The sequence below is a fragment of the Staurois parvus genome, unplaced genomic scaffold (genome assembly GCF_062004578.1).
Source record: "Staurois parvus isolate SC_StPar_1 unplaced genomic scaffold, SC_StPar_1.0 ptg000297l, whole genome shotgun sequence".
Classification (NCBI taxonomy): Eukaryota; Metazoa; Chordata; class Amphibia; order Anura; family Ranidae; genus Staurois; species Staurois parvus.
The window spans coordinates 6,587,744-6,606,920 of record NW_028318093.1 but is presented as its reverse complement, the minus strand read 5'-3'; the positions used below and the strand labels follow the sequence as shown (position 1 = coordinate 6,606,920).

The window sequence follows — 19,177 nt, the reverse complement described above, 5'->3', positions numbered from 1 at the left end:
GCCAGTCAGTGCCGCTTATCAGTGCCACCTATCAGTACTGTCTTTCAGTGCCCAACTGTGATGCCTATCAATGCCCATCAGTGCAACCTACCAGTGCCTCCTCATCAGTGCCACCTATCAGTGCCCATCACTGCAGCCTCATTAGCGCACATCAATGAAGGAGAGAATTCACTTATTTACAAAATTTTATAACAAAAACTAAGAAAAACATTTTTTTTTGTTCAAAATTTTCAGTTGTTTTTGGTTTGTTTAGCAAAAAATAAAAAAAATCCAGAGGTGATTAAATGCCACCAAAAGAAAGCTCTATCTTTCTCAAAAAAATGATAAAAATTTCATATGGGTACAGTGTTGCATGACCGCGCAATTGTCATTCAAAGTGCGACAGAGCTGAAAGCTGAAAATTGGCCTGGGCAGGAAGGGGGAATAAGTGCCCTGTAGGCAAGTGGTTAAAAATTAAGAAAAAAAAAAACCGCTAAATGTGGCAAAAATGTGTAATAGATGCAAGTGCAGAACGCAATGCAGAAATGGCTCAAATGCAACATGCATACGTGTGAACCTAGGGTTAAGCGGAGTTCCACTCAAAAGTGGAAGCTCAGCTTGGTTGTCTCCTCCACTGCCATATTTGGCGCCTTTTGGGGGGGAGCAGATACCTGTTTTTGACAGGTACCCACTCCCACGTCTGGCTCACTTTGCCGCAGCGAAGTGAGCCAGAAGTTTGGTCCCCTCCTTCCTTCTGCAGTCTCCTGGGAACCTTCACAGCTCCCAGAAGACTGCTGGACGTATCAGAATGCGCAGCGCAACTTGCGCATGCGCAGTGGGCACCCGGCTGTGAAGCTGCAAGCTGTCACAGGCTGGTGCCCACAGTTGAGATGCTAGCACCGAGGAAAGAAGAGGCAGAGAAGGGACAGCACATCACTGGACTCTGGGACAGGTGAGTGTGTGTTTATTAGGTTCCATGTACACAAACCTACCCCGACAGCCAGTTGCAGGAAAACGCAAATCTCGGGAACCGCGGTACTGTGATTTTGCCATGGTTTTGCAGCGTTTTGCATTTTCCCATGACCGGCGGTCAAAACTTTCCTATCCTGAACACAATTCTTATGCGTTCAGGAGAGGGAGGTTTAACCTCACCTAAACGGAGCAGCTCCTAAACTCTGCTAAAAGCCTGTGTACATGGACACATAGGCTTTATGGAGTTGAGTTTAGGAGCTTTGGCAAAAAAATGCCAAAAGCTCCTAAACTTGAGTTTAGGAGCTGCTCGTGTACATGAAGCCTTAAAAGTCACCAGCTTCAGTTTTTTTTTTGTTTGTTTTTTTTTTAACAGACTTTTAATAAACACAAGACTAGAACTCTGCTTTAGGTGGAGGTTTGCACGTGCAGATCGTGGGTACAGCAGTCCATTCATTTGAATGGGCTGCTATATCAGTGAGAAAGGCAGGGAAAGAAATCCCCAACCCTTTTTTAACCCCTTCACGCCAGCGCCTCACGGCCCTTTATGAGTTTCAGAAGCCGGGAGGGGGGTTGGTCGGGGCGGGGTTTAGGGATCATGTGACCATCGTCGTCATGGCGGTCACATGATCGGGAAAGGTCCCGATCAAAAGAGAAGACCGGGACCTTTCGTGAGTACAAAACATGTGTGTTGGGATGGGAGCGCGCAAGGTGCACATTCTCAGCACATATGGTTTTTTTAAATTGACCGCAAATGTGCGGTCAGGGTCTAGGCCCAGATGCCGGGAGGCCACACATTTGTGTGCAGCTGGCGTGAAGAGGTTAAAAAGGCAGTGCACGTGCTGATGCATGGGGCTGCCATTAAAGCAGAACGAAATTCATCAATGTTAAGCAGAACTCTACTCACCTCAAATCCAGCAATGCAGCATCCCCAGAACTTCCTGCCAGACACTGAGATCTTCTAGTTCGGATCTTGATCCCCGGCCACTGACGTCACTCCTGTGCATGCGCTGGAGTTACATTAGATTCTGCATTTCTTAATTTGTGTAGTGTGCTATGCTTGAGCAGCTCTAAAATACATTGAATAACTCAAGAGCTAACTATGGTGAAATAAAAACAAAAAATTACAATTAAATGCTTTAGCCGCTAGTGCACACAACCCATGTCTCAGTGGGGAAAATTATACAATCATAATCTGAAGTGAAATAATGCTGCGCTACATGAAACAATGGTATAAAACATTATATAACCAAGAAGCAAAGTGAAGAAATAAATATATATTAGAAGAAAAAAATAGTAGAAAATTATTAATATTGAAATATAAAAAAAAAAAAAAAAAAAAAATATATATATATATATATATATATATATATATATATATATATACACACACACACACACACACACACACACACACACACACACACACACACACACACACACACACACACACATATACATATATACAAAACCCACACAAAAAATAAAAAATATAGAATATTTTAAGTATGAATCAAAAGTCATTAAAAAAATCAAGTTCAATAAATAAAGTGTTCATTCAGTGAACCCTCCTTTGGATAACGAAAAATATGTGCATCTGTCATCAATTCTCGTGCAAAGACCTCCTGCACCATATATCTGTTCACCTCATGCAGTGTGACCTCACATTATACAGTGTTACGGTCTAACCGCACTTTTGGTCCCATATGGACTCAGAAGATCAGCTTGCTGAATAAGGACTCCAAATTAAGCTCCCTCCAGATGAGCGTCTTTGTATCAGCCATTTTCCTCATTAAAAAGAACTTGCCATAGTGCTTTATCCTTATATACGTTTATTCATCAATTAAAACATATGTAATACACTCACGTTCCGGAGGTGTATTTTGCAGCAGGTATGATGAAGATCCAGTGATGTACTGATTAAACACAAGATGGCAGTATCATCTCAGCAGCAGAGTCCTGTACAAGCTCAAAACAGACACCATCCGTAATATAATGCAAGGCAGAGCACGGGGCCACTCAATGAATGCTATTGCCTGCTGTAATGTTGTTTCAAGAGCCGTTTGTAGAGTACTACAAGCCGCTATTTCGATGGATGGCAACGTCGTGATTGACAAAGCTGCCAATCCTTAATGGAGAGCGAGGGACAAAGCATTAAAGCGGAACTTCCCCTTTTGGGTGGAGCTCTGCTTTAAGCAGTGCTCTCTCACTACTGACAGAGCTTCCATCTTCACCTGGTCTTCCTTCCCAGGCTCCAGCAATCTGACTGGCCGAGCTGCGATGACATTACTTCTGCTCATGCGCTCAGGAGCCCCAGGCACGGCACACAGCATAGGTATGCCGTTCTTCAGAGAGCATGCGCCGGTGTTGTCTCCAGCTGTTTCTCTCTGGAATATCTCCTAAATGGTGCTTTATTATAAGCTTACCTGTAAGTAAAAGTAAAAAAAAAAAAAAAAAAAACAAAAAAACAAAAAAAAACGCACTTTACTACCACTTTAACTAGTTGCCGACCGCAGATAGCCGAATGACGGCTGCACTGCGGCCGGCCAGTTCTGAGTGGACGTCATATGACGGCCTCCCAGAACGCGCTCTCCTGCGCTCCCCAGGGGGCACACACCCGGCGATCTCCGTGATCGCTGTGTCCTACGGACACAGCTGATCATGTGATGTGGTAAAAGGCCAATCACAGCGGCCTTTTACCACGTGATCAGCGGTGTCCAATGGCACACTGATCAGAGGGAAATGCAAGTGCCGGTTCTCGGCTGCACTTTCCTCACGCTGTCAGATCGTGAGGAAAGTACTGCCGAGAACCGGCAGTTGTCAGAGCGGGGATCGGCACCGATCATCAGGGCACTGATCATCAGTGCCCTGATGATCGGTGCCCAGCAGTACCACCCGCAAGTTCCGCCCACCTGTGCCCAGCAGTGCGCCCACTAGCCCCGCCCACCTGTGCCCAGCAGATCACCCACCTGTGCCCAGCAGTGCACCCACCTGTGCCACTCTGCAGTGTCACACACCTGTGCCCAGAAGTGCCACCTACCTGTGCACAGCAGTGCCACCCACCTGTGCCCACCAGTGCCACCCACCAGTGCTGCCCACCAGTGCCCAGGGGTTGTGCCAGTCAGTGCCGCCAGTCAGTGCCCAGCAGTGATGCCAGTCAGTGCCGTCTATCGGTACCCATCATCAGTGTCACCTATCAGTGCCGCCTATCAGTGCTGCATATTAGTGCCGCCTATCCGTGACACCTCATTAGTGCTGTCTATCAGTGCCGCCTATCTGTGCCACCTCATTAGTACTGCCTATCAGTGCCCTTTAGTGCTGCCTATCAGTGCCCATCAGTGCTGCCTCATCAACGTACATCAGCGAAGGAGAAAAAATACCTGTTTGAAAAATTTTATAATAGAAACAAAGAAACTTTTTTTTCAAATTTTTGCAATTTTTTTATTTATAGCGCAAAAAGTAAAGCGCCCAGCAGCAATTAAATACCACCAAAAGAAAGCTCTATTTGTGAGAAAAAAATGATCAAAATTTCATATGGGTACACTGTTGCATGACCGCGCAATTGTCAAAGTGCGGCAGCGCTGAAAGCTGAAAATTGGCCTGGTAAATAAGGGGGTATAAGTGCCTGGTAGGCAAGTGGTTAAGGACTTGTTCACACCATGGTACAGAGACATCAGTTTTTCTGCACACATTCTGCAAGGGAACAACAAAATCAATTGTTCTCTATGTGTCCTGTTCACACCACAACACTAGTATCATGTGCAGATTTTTTCTGCGCAGGAATCTGCAACGTATATAAAACTCATTGGAGCGCTCATGAAAACTGATGTAAACTGATGTCTCTGCAAGTGAATTCTGCACGTCAGTTTCCATCAGTTTTTCTGCTGGTATGGTGTGAACAAGGTCTAACAGTTTAAAAAAAACTAGTTACATTCAAATTACAATCATGTCGGGAATGATAACTGTAACACTCTCAACCAAACTGTCAAACCATGAAATCATAGCTGATATCATAACGGATCACATGTGCAGCAACGTGACAGTTACAGATCAAACAGAGGCTAAGATGGCAGTTTCCCTAACTGAAAAGTATAGGAGGGTTTAGTTCTGCTTTAAGAATTAATGGCATCTGCTAAAGAGCAGCACGTTTCTGTACAATTATGTCCATGTTCCCGACCTGCTTAAATATAAACCTAGCCTAATGAGAAGTTCCAGGTATGGATATTTTAACTGTAGCTACATTGGTCCAGCTTGGATCAATATATCTATGGCTATACCATACCTGGCCAATGTACCTGGAAGCTGGAAATCATTGAAGTAGACACTGCTACCCTAATGATCACCACTTGCCTCCAGGTCCTGTGCTGAGCGGTTGGCCTGTTGCATTGTGAACACGGGGTTGGCTGCTCAGCATGGGCACCATTCAGAAAATGCTTTCATTTTCTGAATGAAAACACAACAATCTCTAATTGGATGAGGTGGAGTGTATGATGGTACTGCCCCACCTCTCCACCTTGTCCAATGAGACAGCTCTTTGCATTCATTCAGAAAATGCAAAGCACTCAATGAATGTCAATGCCAAGTGCCCGACCTCTTGTATTCAGAATGCAACAGGTCAGCCACTAAGCACAGGACCAGAAGCAAGTGGCGATCTCTTGAGTAGTGGTGACTATTTCAGTGGTTTCAAGCTTCCAGGGGCATTGTCCAGGTATGGTATATACAGTCAGGTCCATAAATATTGGGACATTGACACAATTCTAGCATTTTTGGCTCTATATACCACCACAATGGATTTGAAATGAAATGAACAAGATGTGCTTTAACTGCAGACTGACAGCTTTAATTTGAGGGTATTAACATCCAAATCAGGTGAACGGTGTAGGAATTACAACAGTTTGTATATGTGCCTCCCACTTGCTAATGGACCAAAAGTAATGGGACAATTGGTTTCTCAGCTGTTCCATGGTCAGGTGTGTGTTATTCCCTCATTATCCCAATTACAATGAGCAGATAAAAGGTCCAGAGTTCATTTTAAGTGTGCTATTTGCATTTGTAATCTGTTGCTGTCAACTCTCAAGATGAGATCCAAAAAGCTGTCACTATCAGTGAAGCAAGCCATCATTAGGATGAAAAAACAAAACAAACCCATCAGAGAGATAGCAAAAACATTAGGTGTGGCCAAAACAACTGTTTGGAACATTCTTAAAAAGAAGGAACGCAGCAGTGAGCTCAGCAACACCAAAAGAACCGGAAGACCACGGAAAACAATTGTGGTGGATGACCGAAGAATTCTTTCCCTGGTGAAGAAAACACCCTTCACAACAGTTGGCCAGATCAAGAACACTCTCCAGGAGGTAGGTGTATGTGTGTCAAAGTCAACAATCAAGAGAAGACTTCACCAGAGTGAATTCAGAAGGTTCACCACAAGATGTAAACCATTGGTGAGCCTCAAAAACAGGAAGGCCAGATTAGAGTTTGCCAAACAACATCTAAAAAAGCCTTCACAGTTCTGGAACAACATCCTATGGACAGATGAGACCAAGATCAACTTGTACCAGAGTGATGGGAAGAGAAGAATAAGGAGAAGGAAAGCAACTGCTCATGATCCTAAGCATACCACCTCATCAGTGAAGCATGGTGGTGGTAGTGTCATGGCGTGGGCATGTATGGCTGCCAATGGAACTGGTTCTCCTATATTTATTGATGATGTGACTGCTGACAAAAGCAGCCGGATGAATTCTGAAGTGTTTCGGGCAATATTATCTGCTCATATTCAGCCAAATGCTTCAGAACTCATTGGACGCCGCTTCACAGTGCAGATGGACAATGACCGAAAGCATACTGCAAAAGCAACCAGAGAGTTTTCTAAGGGAAAGAAGTGGAATGTTATGCAATGGCCAAGTCAATCACCTGACCTGAATCCGATTGAGCATGAATTTCACTTGCTGAAGACAAAACTGAAGGGAAAATGCCCCAAGAACAAGCAGGAACTGAAGACAGTTGCAGTAGAGGCCTGGCAGAGCATCACCAGGGATGAAACCCAGCGTCTGGTGATGTCTATGCGTTCCAGACTTCAGGCTGTAATTGACTGCAAAGGATTTGCAACCAAGTATTAAAAAGTGAAAGTTTGATTTATGATTATTATTCTGTCCCATTACGTTTGGTCCCTTAACAAGTGGGAGGCACATATGCAAACTGTTGTAATTCCTACACCGTTCACCTGATTTGGATGTAAATACCCTCAAATTAAAGCTGACAGTCTGCAGTTAAAGCACATCTTGTTTGTTTCATTTCAAATCCATTGTGGTGGTGTATAAAGCCAAAAATGTTAGAATTGTGTCCATGTCCCAATATTTATGGACCTGACTGTACATAGTTACATTGGTCCAAGCTGGACCAACATACCTACAGTATGTATAAAGTACCCATACCTGGAATTCTCCAGTTTCTGGTACAAAAACTGTAGCTGCTAACTTTTTAAAAACAGCCACTCACCTGTCCCTTAATCCAGTGGTGTGTGCACCGTAGTCGGGTTCACCGTTCTCTGACCCCAGCACCAGCATCTTAAGTGTGGGCACCTGACTGTGACAGCTTGCGAGTTCATAGCTGGGGGCCCACTGCGCATGTACCAGCAGCACTGCTCATTGTGAACTGTCCCGCAGTCTTCTGCTCCCCAGAGGTGCCAATCCATAATGGGGAGCGGGGAACGAGGCGTTAAAGTGGAACTTCCCCTTTTGGGTGGAGCTCTGCTTTAAGTAATCTCTATGTGTATATCAAAAAGATCCTGTCACCAGACTATCCATTTTAACAAAAATATTCTCATTATATTATATGTGTGTTTAACATATTTTAGGCTTATTATTACCCTGTAAAAGCCTCCATTGGGTACATATCCAAAAGCCATCTTGGATGTGATGTCAGCAGCCGCAGCAGACTCACAGCTGTCACTCAAGTAGCACACTATAGTATTCAGCTTCGCTCCTCCCCCAAAAGCTACATAAAAGTTATGTAGAGAGGTGAGGGGAGGGGCAGTGTAGCTGGGCCAGCAGAGACAGTAATTAGACCCTTCCAGCAGAAGGGAGGAGAGGTCCTTAAAATGCAAGAAGACCATGCTAAGGAATGGATTAGTCATACTTTCTAGCAAGTTCAAAGGCACATCTAAAGTAATTAAAAAATAATTAATGGAAAGGAAAACACTGCAAGTGATCATTTAAAATACTTGATTTTTCTGTGGTTTTACCTGCAAATTTCTAAGTTGCTAACATGGTCTCTTTAAAGGAAATCTGAGAAGTACAAAGACTGCATTTCCAGATGAAAATGCTCTTTGCTTGGCTGCCGATCCAGTAGTCTCAATACTTTCCCAATCATTAACACCAAACAAGCATTAGGAGTTCTGACTTCACTAGAGTAGCATCTAACCTTTTCAGAAATGGTCAGCATTAGCAGCCAATATATTTCTTCCAGAATAGGTTTCACCTAACGCTAAGGCTCTGTTCATCCCTATGCAGTTTGCTTTTTGTCCATTTTGCAGTGCTTTTAGTTCGTTTGGTGTTTTTCTACATGTGTTTTTGCCACGTTTTGTTCAGCTCTTCTTTTTTTGTTGGTTAGAATAAAAATGCAAAACGTTGCTAAATCGCGTAAAAAAAAAACGCACTATCATGCATTTCAGCAGATTCTCCATTGAACTCCATTGTAGCAAAAATGCTGCTTTTTGCTTTTAAAAAAGTGCCTGACCCTCTCCAAAAAACGAAGCAGCTCAAAAAAGCTGTGAACATGTTCCATAGGAAACTATGTTAAATGGACTGTAGTGAGTTTCTGCAAAAAGCACTAAAAAAACATATTGGTGTGAACGAATCCTTAGACATATGCAGCATCAACTTTTTTTAGGCACTAATGGGTTGATTTATAAAGCAGCAGCCTAAGGGCTCATGTACACTGCAGCTCCTAAACTGACATTCAGGAGCTGTTAAGCATTTTTTTCAGCAGCCCCTGAACTTTCCCTAATGTTTTCCTATGTGTCCATGTACACTATGCCATTTACAGTCATTTACAGGCAGTTGAGTTTACAATTGTTTTTTTAAATGCACCAAACTTGCGTTCAGGAGTGGATTTTACCAGTGTTTCTAACGCCAAACGCTTTTAAACGCGTGTAAATGCTTGTAAACGCGGTTAACTGCGTTTATAAGTGTTTGCGTTTAGAAGCATTTTTTAACTGTTCCATGTCCAGATGCTGTCCAGAGCCTTTTTTCATAACCAGGAATACATGCAAAACGTTTTCCATGTATTCAAATGGCCCCGGTACACCAGCGCAGTCATTTCCAAGTTTCCCGTGAAGGAAAAAAATGGTAGAACGTTCCAGCATTATGCTCATGATGGGATCCATAGTGAATACAACCAGAAAAGACAGGTCATCTCAACACATACTGCTCTCTCTGCTTCTGCTCTCTCTATTTCTCTCAAAATGTCTGAAATAGTTAATTTTTTACTGTTTTTCAGTGCATTCTGGGCATTTGGGAAGGTCTCCTGAGGTTATCTTTTAAAAATGCTTCATACTTTATTTTAGACCAAGTGGGTCTGTGTGCTTCTCTATGCAATCCAGGCAGATCATACCTAGTGGGAGGATTCAGCAGGGTTTTCATAGCTTCCTAAAAACATGACAGCCCCTGCTTCAGTGTTCCTCTTGAGAGCCCTTAGCACAAATGCTAGCAGTGAGATAGCTCTTGGGAGAAGTTATGTGTATGTCAAAATGCCTTGCTGGGTGGATGCCAGTCTCGAGGAGTGGGCATTCCTGAACAGACTGCACTTGCATGCAGACTGCATGTCCACATGTGATGACAGGGACAGTAAGGCCATGTCACTGATGACATTTGCCAGCGCCAGGATCGCTAAGAGACATCCTGCCAGTCTTTATGAAATCACTCCCTCACTGCTTGGGGTCAGCTAGATGTTGCTCCCATGCTACCCCATTGCTAGTGAGCAGCATTCAGGGCCAGGGAGGGTGCAGTTCCACAGAATTAAGTAGAAAGCTCTGTCTCTGCAGTGTGTTGCTGGAGTCACGACTTGCAGAAGGAAAGAGCTGGATGATTCTTCTCCAGCCAGAAATTGAGGTGAGCTCTATCTGATTTGCTGCAGCTTCTAATGCACACTATGAGAAGCTCACAGTGTGCAGTGAATTCAGAGTAAGACATTTCAGTACAGGAGAGGAGCCTGTACAACTGTTCCAGACTGAAGGTAAGGCTGGAGTTCAGTCGATGATACACAACAAAACAAAGGAACACAAATAAAATATTATGATACTTGATTTTTTCCCCCCACAGTTGTAGTATGCAGATATTTGTTGTATTTTTAATGTATTATATGCTTATGTGTGTGTTCATTTATTTTAAATACTAACTATAGCCACTATTTTTTGTTTCACACAGATTGGGACCTTTGTTAGGATTTTATTAATCTCTGTGTCCCCTTTGGAGAGATTTCTCCTCACTTCCTGTCCTAGAGAGCACTCAGAAAGTAAGGGGAATCCCACCTCCAAGGGCACAGAATAAACAATAAAAATAAAATGCAATAAAAAAAATCTGACAAAGGGTGTTAACCATTCCTTTATCTAACCAAAATAAATGAAACATCTATGATTGAGGTTTAAATTCTGATTTTCCAAAAATGTTTAACAAAAATAATATAAGTGGTGAAGCGCTCAACTTAAATAATCAAAAACTAGTGCAATATCCCCATATATAAATATCACATCCCTAGTGGTATAATGATACCCAAATGATAACTCTTAAGCTATGCAGATATACAAATAATAATAATATAAATAATAATGAATGAAAAACTAGTGCAATATCTTCATATATACATAATATATCCCTGGTGATATAGTGATAAACTACTAATATCTCTTAGACTGTGCAAAAGTGATACTAAAATACAATTAATAATACCAATTTACATGAAATATTAATTACAATAAATTAAATAGTGATGCCACACTGTGCAAAATTATAGAAAAGTGTTCAAATAATGTCACTCCATGCTACAATAGTGCTCTTCGTGAAAATCTTGACGCGACTCCCCTCAATAGCAGAAATGCCCCCTCACCTTCCACATTCGACCCTTGCGGGTCACAGAGCTTTTTATATATATATCTCTGCCAGATATTAATCTCCTCCACCGACCTTGATCCTCCTCCAGGCAGTAAGTAACACTCCAATAACTCCCCTCATACAACGAATTCAAGCATCAGGGCAGGCCAGAGAGCTTCCTTCGTGTCCCAGGAGAGCTTGCTTGCACCTAGTCTGCTGCAGTCAATTAAAGCTGCCTGGACAAAGAGCCTCAGCTGCGCTCAGCATTGAGATGATGGAATCATCTCAATGCTGAGCGCAGCTGAGGCTCTTTGTCCAGGCAGCTTTAATTGACTGCAGCAGACTAGGTGCAAGCAAGCTCTCCTGGGACACGAAGGAAGCTCTCTGGCCTGCCCTGATGCTTGAATTCGTTGTATGAGGGGAGTTATTGGAGTGTTACTTACTGCCTGGAGGAGGATCAAGGTCGGTGGAGGCAGTGGAGGAGATTAATATCTGGCAGAGATATATATATAAAAAGCTCTGTGACCCGCAAGGGTCGAATGTGGAAGGTGAGGGGGCATTTCTGCTATTGAGGGGAGTCGCGTCAAGATTTTCACGAAGAGCACTATTGTAGCATGGAGTGACATTATTTGAACACTTTTCTATAATTTTGCACAGTGTGGCATCACTATTTAATTTATTGTAATTAATATTTCATGTAAATTGGTATTATTAATTGTATTTTAGTATCACTTTTGCACAGTCTAAGAGATATTAGTAGTTTATCACTATATCACCAGGGATATATTATGTATATATGAAGATATTGCACTAGTTTTTCATTCATTATTATTTATATTATTATTATTTGTATATCTGCATAGCTTAAGAGTTATCATTTGGGTATCATTATACCACTAGGGATGTGATATTTATATATGGGGATATTGCACTAGTTTTTGATTATTTAAGTTGAGCGCTTCACCACTTATATTATTTTTGTTTTACATATCTTGCGGTATAGAGAATTAGGTGATAGCAGCTAACTCACTAGGTTCTGTGGAGCGCAGGGGGATTTCTGTATATTTATTCCAAAAATGTTTACTTCAAATTTTAATAGGTCCTGAGATTTACCATGATTTTTTGCTATTACCAATAAATCCGGACATTTCCAGTAGTCTGAGCAATTAAGTACAGGCTAGAATTTCTTTTACTGTCAGTCCTAATTGTGGTTTATAAAGCATTTGTGTGTTTTAGTGATTGATGGTGATTAAGAATTGAGAATATGGGGAAAATTAAGAAAAAGAATGAAAAAAAGGCAGAGAAGTTGGCAGTGGATACCTCTGAAGACTCAAACTCCAAGATCTCATCTGTATCTGTTTCCCCAACTGAAGAATCTCCTCCTCCAGTCCCTAAAGTTGTTTCTGAGGACCAGCCTGCAAAGACGGAGGAGTCCCCCACCACTGTGCCCACCACTGCCCCTTCTCCATTGCTGTATGAGGAACCTGTTCTAACGCAGGTTATTATAGAAAAGTAAGTTCATCCTTATTTTATGCTAAAGGACTTTGTGAAAACACTTTCTTATAGACTAATCAATTGTAAGCTCTTGTGAACAGGAACTTTTTGCCAATTTTTTTTTCAGTTATCTATTTTATATTGTTGTTCAGAGTTTTCACATCAGTTATCTAGGGATTTCTAGAGAGTTGGGACATAAGAACGGGAGCAATAAAGAACTTACAGCAGCCTCTCTTCACAGTTAGTGTTACACCCCGGTCACATCACACATTACTTTGAAAAACTTATTTGGAGCCGCACTCATTTCTAAAGTAGTGCATGCACTACTTTTGGTGTGATTTGCGTAGACATCTGTATCAGATGTCTTGCAAATTGCACCTGAAATCGGCATGTCATCCGACTTTGAAATCGAGCGACTTAACTGACACAGATGTCTATGCAAATCGCACCAAAAGTAGTGCTTGTACTACTTTAGAAATCAGTGCCTACCAATATGACCGCTCTAATTGCAGATAGGCTGCGATTTGGCATACAATTTGCAAGTCACATGGCATACAAATCACATGCCAATTCACATCCAGTGTGACCGGGGTCTTAGATGAGAAATGGCATGGGTCACATTAATGAATAAGTGAGCTTTCAGACACTGTGCACTTATCCTTTTTGTCCCTTTACCCTGACCTAAACGATCCCATCCTCCCCCTTGACAAATGTATACTTACCAAGATCCAATACCTACGGCCTATGTTGTTTGTTTACATACAGCAATGAAAGGCTCCCTCCTCTAGCTGTGCCTGTGCAGTACAGTCCTGTAAACATCTATGTGGCTCGTCTACCTGAGGCAGCCCCATAGAAGTCTAGGGGCTGTAACCTCACTCCATTTAACCACTCACCACCCACACACAGTGCATTTACTGCGTGCAGGTGGTACAGCTAGGCTAGGTGACATACTGGTACGTCGCCAAGAACATGTGCACTAGCGCATCCCCTGGTGGACACAGAGGATCCCAGCACTCCGTACCCGGCTGCTGTGAGCTGTGAGGGTATCATGTGATCGCTATGATCAATCATAGCGATCACATGATATTTATGAAAGCAAACTATCATGACTGGCTTTTATTTCTGAACAGCTTGCTTACTGTTGTGATGCTGTGACAGGCCCACAGCTATAACATGGTGCTCTGAACCATGCAATTAACGGTAGTCAATCACAGCATGCCAACATTAAGCAAACTCATGAAGTGAAAACTATCGCTTATCACAGTGATCATCACTGTTGTAAGCAATAACATAAAAAAAGAAAAAGTCCTAAACACCCCCAGAGTCACTATGGTGACATTGAACTTCTCTTTTTACAAATTGTAAAAAGCAAACAGAAAAAATGCTTAAAAACATTTAAAAGATGTAAAAATTTGAATAGAAAATTATTAAAAAAAATTTTTTACATACTGTCACCAGTCAGTATCCCTGATCACTGCCACACTGGTCATATGATAACGCTCTACTGCACTGGTGACAGTATAATAAAAAAAAAAGTGAAAAAAAACACATTTTATTTATTTATTTTTTTCATTGTACAAAAATTGTGCCAAAAAATTACATCTTCAAAAAACTCACTGTGCCTCTTACCTAGCACTTTGGAATGACTACTTTTCAAAAAGGGGTCATTTGGGGAGTATTTGTACTGTCCTGGCATTTTAGGGCCTCGAGAAATTAGATAGACAGCCACTACATCAGGATCGATGGATTTTCAAATATATATATGTAGTTTGTAGACTCTATAACTTTCATGCAGACTAAACAATATACCCTGATTTGGGGGTTATTTTTAACAAAGAAAAGTAGCAGTATACATTTTGGCCTAAACGTGTGAAGTAAGACTATTTGTAAAATTTTATAACAGAAACTAAGAAAAACATGACATTTTCAAAATTGTTCAGTATATTTTTGTTTATATAGTAAACAATAAAAAAAAAATCCAGTGGTGATTAAACACCAACAAACGAAAGCCCTATTTGTGTGAATAAATTATATGAATCTCATTTGGGTACTTGTTGTATGATTAAGTAATTGCCAGTTAAAGTAGCTCAGTGTTGAATAGTAAAAAAATGCCCTGGTCCTAAAGTGAAGACCTTCTGGAGGTCAAGTGGTTAAAATGTTTTTTTGATTTTGTTTGCATCCCTGTTGGAGATATTTCCCATCACTTCTTGTCCTGATAAGAAGTAGGGGAAACCTTTCCCTATGGGGACACAGATGGCAATAAAAACATAACAGAGGAGCTACCCTTCCCCTGCTCTGTACAAAACAAAATTAAAATTTTTGACTGTATTTGGGCTCTAAGGTAAGTCTTGGGAGGATCATGGTAAATCATACAATATTCAAATGTACTTCAAGGAACATATAATTATGTTGTACACAAAGTACTCTACATTTTCCATCTTTTCGTCCTTTTTTTTTTGTACAGGTATGAAGGGGAACTGGTGCGTGGACTGTATGAGGGAGAAGGAGTTGCTTATTACAAAGATGGAAATGTTTACAGAGTGAGTTCTTGTACATGCAATTTGCTTTCATCCATTGTATTTCCTTGAAAATGTATGTAAATTTACCGTAATTTTTCCATTTGTAGGGCTCATTCTCTGAGGGGCTTATGCATGGAAAGGGAACATATACATGGGCAGATGGAGTAATCTATGAGGTAAGAAAACACTATCATTTTAATCTACTCCTTTTGCCAATACATCCCACACTGATCCTATCCTTCTGGATGAAGAAATTATATTGGATCTACTGAATAAACATTTCCTTCTAAACACTTGCTTCCCGACTGTTATTCTGACTTTATACTTTGGCTGCCAAACAAGCTGCTGATTTGGCCTTTGCTTTTAATTCACACTGGAATAAATATCATTGTAAGTCCACTTCACTCCTGGTCTGTTCACTTTATTGCAAGTCAAGCCCTGATGAAGGGGGCACTTGGACCCCTGAAACACGCTGGGTATTTCTCAAATTATACCCTTGATCTTCAATGGAATAACATTGTATCTGGACCTCTTAACAGTGTTGTGGCGCTTCAATTTCAACTTTTCTTACAATTCTGACTTTATAATAGGTCACTCAACTGGAACTAGTACACAGATAAGAAAAGACTTTTGGGAAATTGGAAGTACTTACTGTAGCTACATACTTGTTCTGAGCTAGCAACTCAAAGTTTTCAAGCAAGACGACTGGCAAATTCATTAGGAGAGTTTAAAAATGGCAGCCTCAATATTTCTTTCATGACAGGTTTCCTTTAATTCAAAGCTGCAGTCAACAGCTAGAAACACATCTAAAATACATATATGTTAGGTATGTTACGTGCTTCAATATATGAAGCTCTGGGCAGCCAATTTTGTGATTCACATACCCCCGTAACATTATATAACCAGGGGTATAATGCCACTATTAAAAATTTCCCACTCCAGCCTCATCCATACATATTGGCTACTTCACAAAATTTACAAACTATTATTATTTTACATTAATCGGCTGTAATATTTTTTGTTCCAGGGCCAGTTTTGTACAAACAAACCAATGGGACATGGCATGTATAAGTGGCCCAATGGCAGTCATTATGAAGGACAGGTGAACAAAGGCATCAGACATGGGACCGGCATTTACATATCTAGTGATCAGCAGATCTCATATGTGGGTGAATGGTACGAGGGCAAACGCCATGGCAAGGTAAGCTGTACATATCAATAAACACAGTGGGCCTCAAGAAGAGTCTGAAAAAACAGCAGTTCTTGTTGTACATTTAATTAAAATATTTTCTTGTTTCCAGTGAAGCATGGTAGGATAAAAAAAGAACATTTTATTTGTTTGCTGTTTCAAGAAAGACTTTTGATATTTTTGACACCTTTTGGATTCATGTCGATAGGCATTATTTTCCAGCACTTGACAAAATCCCACTGATTTTAATTGAATGGTACACATAGCAGCTCAGAGGCTGCATCTGACCTACTTTGACTTCTTTGGATGCAACATGTCTCTATATAAGTATATGTGAACACTTACTTGTTAAAACAACCCATATATATAGATATACTGTATATACTGTACATATATGTACACTGCTCAAAAAATTAAAGGAACACTTTGAAAACACACAGATCTCAATGGGGAAAAATATCATGCTGGATATCTATACTGATAAGGACTAGGTAATGTGTTAGGGACGTAAGGATGACCCATCATTTTATGGAAATGAAAATTATCAAGCAACAGAGGACTGAATTCAAAGACCCCCCCCCCCCGAAAATCAAAGTGAAAATATGATGCAGCAGGCTAGTCCATTTTGCTGAAATTAAATTTCAGCAACTCAAAATGGTACTCAGTAGATTGTATGGCTCCCACATACTTGTATGCATGCCTGACAACATCGCGGCATTTGTATACCAACGCGTTGCGTCACGTTGTCACGTGACTTCATCAGGGTATCTGATGAATACCCTGATGAAGTCACGTGACAACGTGACGCAACGCGTTGGTACGTAACTTCCGGTGACGTGGTGACGCACTTCCGGGCGTGGACGCCATATTGGTACACCCAACAAAACCCATGCAGTACACCTATAGCATGAGGTTTAGAAGCATTTTTTGAATGGAGAAAATGTGAGTGGGCTAATTGGCTTTATTTTATATCAAGTAAATAAAAGTTATTGCACTATGGAGGATCTTTTTTTGTGTCTTACTAATATGACCCTGAGTGGAGAGTGAGCTGTATTGCGATACTAATACCTGGAAGGAACCTGAGAGGAGTAAGTGATATTGCTGAAGGGAGCGTATACGGAATCTTCCCCTGTGACGAGATAGTATCCTTAAGGATCGTGAGGTGATCCTAAAAAGCGAGTTGGTCCTTGTGGTCACAGTTTGGAGGTGAGGGGGCATTTCTGCTATTTTGAGGATTTGTCACAAGAGTGAAGACCACTTGTTCACTTCATCACTTGCACGATTTGTGTTTTTTGAAGATCACAAATATATGTTGTATTGGACATTGTTTGGGATTTTTTATTTTGTTACATGTGTGTTTGATGTTATTTTTTTAAATAGTTTTATTTATTCACATAAACACATACACACATGGCAGTATTCTCAGAAAGCTTTAAGTTATGAGTAGCAGATTAAATGGCAGGCAACATGAATATTCTTGATGATCATGTGCCTTTTATTGCAGGGTGTGATGTATTATGATTCAGAGGAAACTTCATGGTATGAAGGGGATTGGGTGCACAATAACAAGGAGGGCTGGGGAGTACAGCGGTACGTATGTTCATCAGTTGGTTCCTATATAAAAATGAATGTATATGGTGATATCATTCTTACTTCTAAATTAGCAGCAATAGTAAGCTCTAATGTATTAGTAATGATAAAAAAATAAAAATAAATCTCAGATACAATAGACCTTGTTTTCTTGGGCTTTCTAGGAGTAATAGGATAGGGGGTATGGCAGCATTATGGGGTAGAGCTGCTACTCCTACTAGAGGTGCCTGCTAGGGTAGTTTGGGCAGTGTATATGGATAGATATGTGCACTTAGTTTTGTTCCAAATCAAAATTCTGATTCATTTTTCAGAGATTCGGATATATCGAAATTTTCGAACTACAATAGTAGCTATTATCCAAATTTGAATTTGAAAACAAAATCTAATTCAAAAACAAATTCGAAATGTAAACATTTTGCTGACTATGGCTGACTTCCTTAAAAGTCTGCTTGTATTCGTGTTAGAATATAGCCTTCTTCCAAAACTTGAATTTCGAAAAGAATACAATAGAATATATGAGAATAGAAAATAAAGGAATAGAAAAAAATATAGTATAGAATAAAATGCAAAGAATATAGTAATCTCTTGACATTTGAATAGAATAGAAAAAATATACCTGTCTTCCGAAATTCTAATAGAACAGAATAGAATAAAATAGAAAAAAATATAGCCGTCTCACGTAATTCAGATTTTGAAAAAAATAAAATAGAATAGTTTAGAAAATAATAGAGTAAAACAGAATAGAATGGAATATAAAGGCATAGCATTGAAGAGAGAAGAATGGAATGGAAAATAATAGAATGGAAAGGAAAGAATATAGCCATCTTTCGAATTTCAAATAGAATAGAATAAAATAGAATATAGCAGTCTTCCAAAATTTTAAAAGAATAGAATAGAAAATAAAGGAATATCATAGAAAAGAATAGAATAGAATTCAACAGCAAAAAATTTAATAGAATAGAAAGAGCATAGCTGTCTTCCAAAATTGGAATTCCGAAAAGAACAGAATAGAATAAAACAGAATAGACTAGAGTAAAACATAATAGAATAGAATATAATCTAACAGAAAATAAAGGAATAGAAAATAAAAGAATATAACAGAATAGAATAAAATAGAATAGAATCAAATAAAATAGAAAGAATATAGTCGTCTTCCAAAATTAGAATAGAGTAGAACCAGCTATTCTTCACAATGAATTTGGATCAATGCAATATTTTCGAATCCAGGTCCAAACGAATAAGCAAAATTAGCAACTTACCAAATCGATCCGAAATGAAACACATTTATTTGTCCTGCACATGTCTATATATGTATACCCTTTGGAAAGCCACTAGGAAGCTGTAGCAGGGAC

General features: G+C 40.3%; 1 protein-coding gene across 4 annotated transcripts in view; it reads left to right on the top strand.

Moving 5' to 3' along the window:
• RSPH10B (radial spoke head 10 homolog B) overlaps nt 1-19,177 on the top strand; it is a 64,624-nt gene that overhangs the window by 1,842 nt on the left and 43,605 nt on the right. For 3 of the 4 annotated variants that reach the window (XM_089682756.1, XM_089682755.1, XM_089682753.1), the window contains exons 2-6: nt 12,270-12,545; nt 14,992-15,067; nt 15,154-15,222; nt 16,074-16,247; nt 17,740-17,825. In XM_089682756.1, the coding sequence (XP_089538882.1) occupies nt 12,298-12,545; nt 14,992-15,067; nt 15,154-15,222; nt 16,074-16,247; nt 17,740-17,825 (653 nt within the window). In that variant the 5' untranslated portion in view covers nt 12,270-12,297. Of the gene's footprint in view, nt 1-11,362; nt 11,582-12,269; nt 12,546-14,991; nt 15,068-15,153; nt 15,223-16,073; nt 16,248-17,739; nt 17,826-19,177 lie in introns of those variants that run through there. The other variant, XM_089682754.1, reaches the window with a different exon arrangement.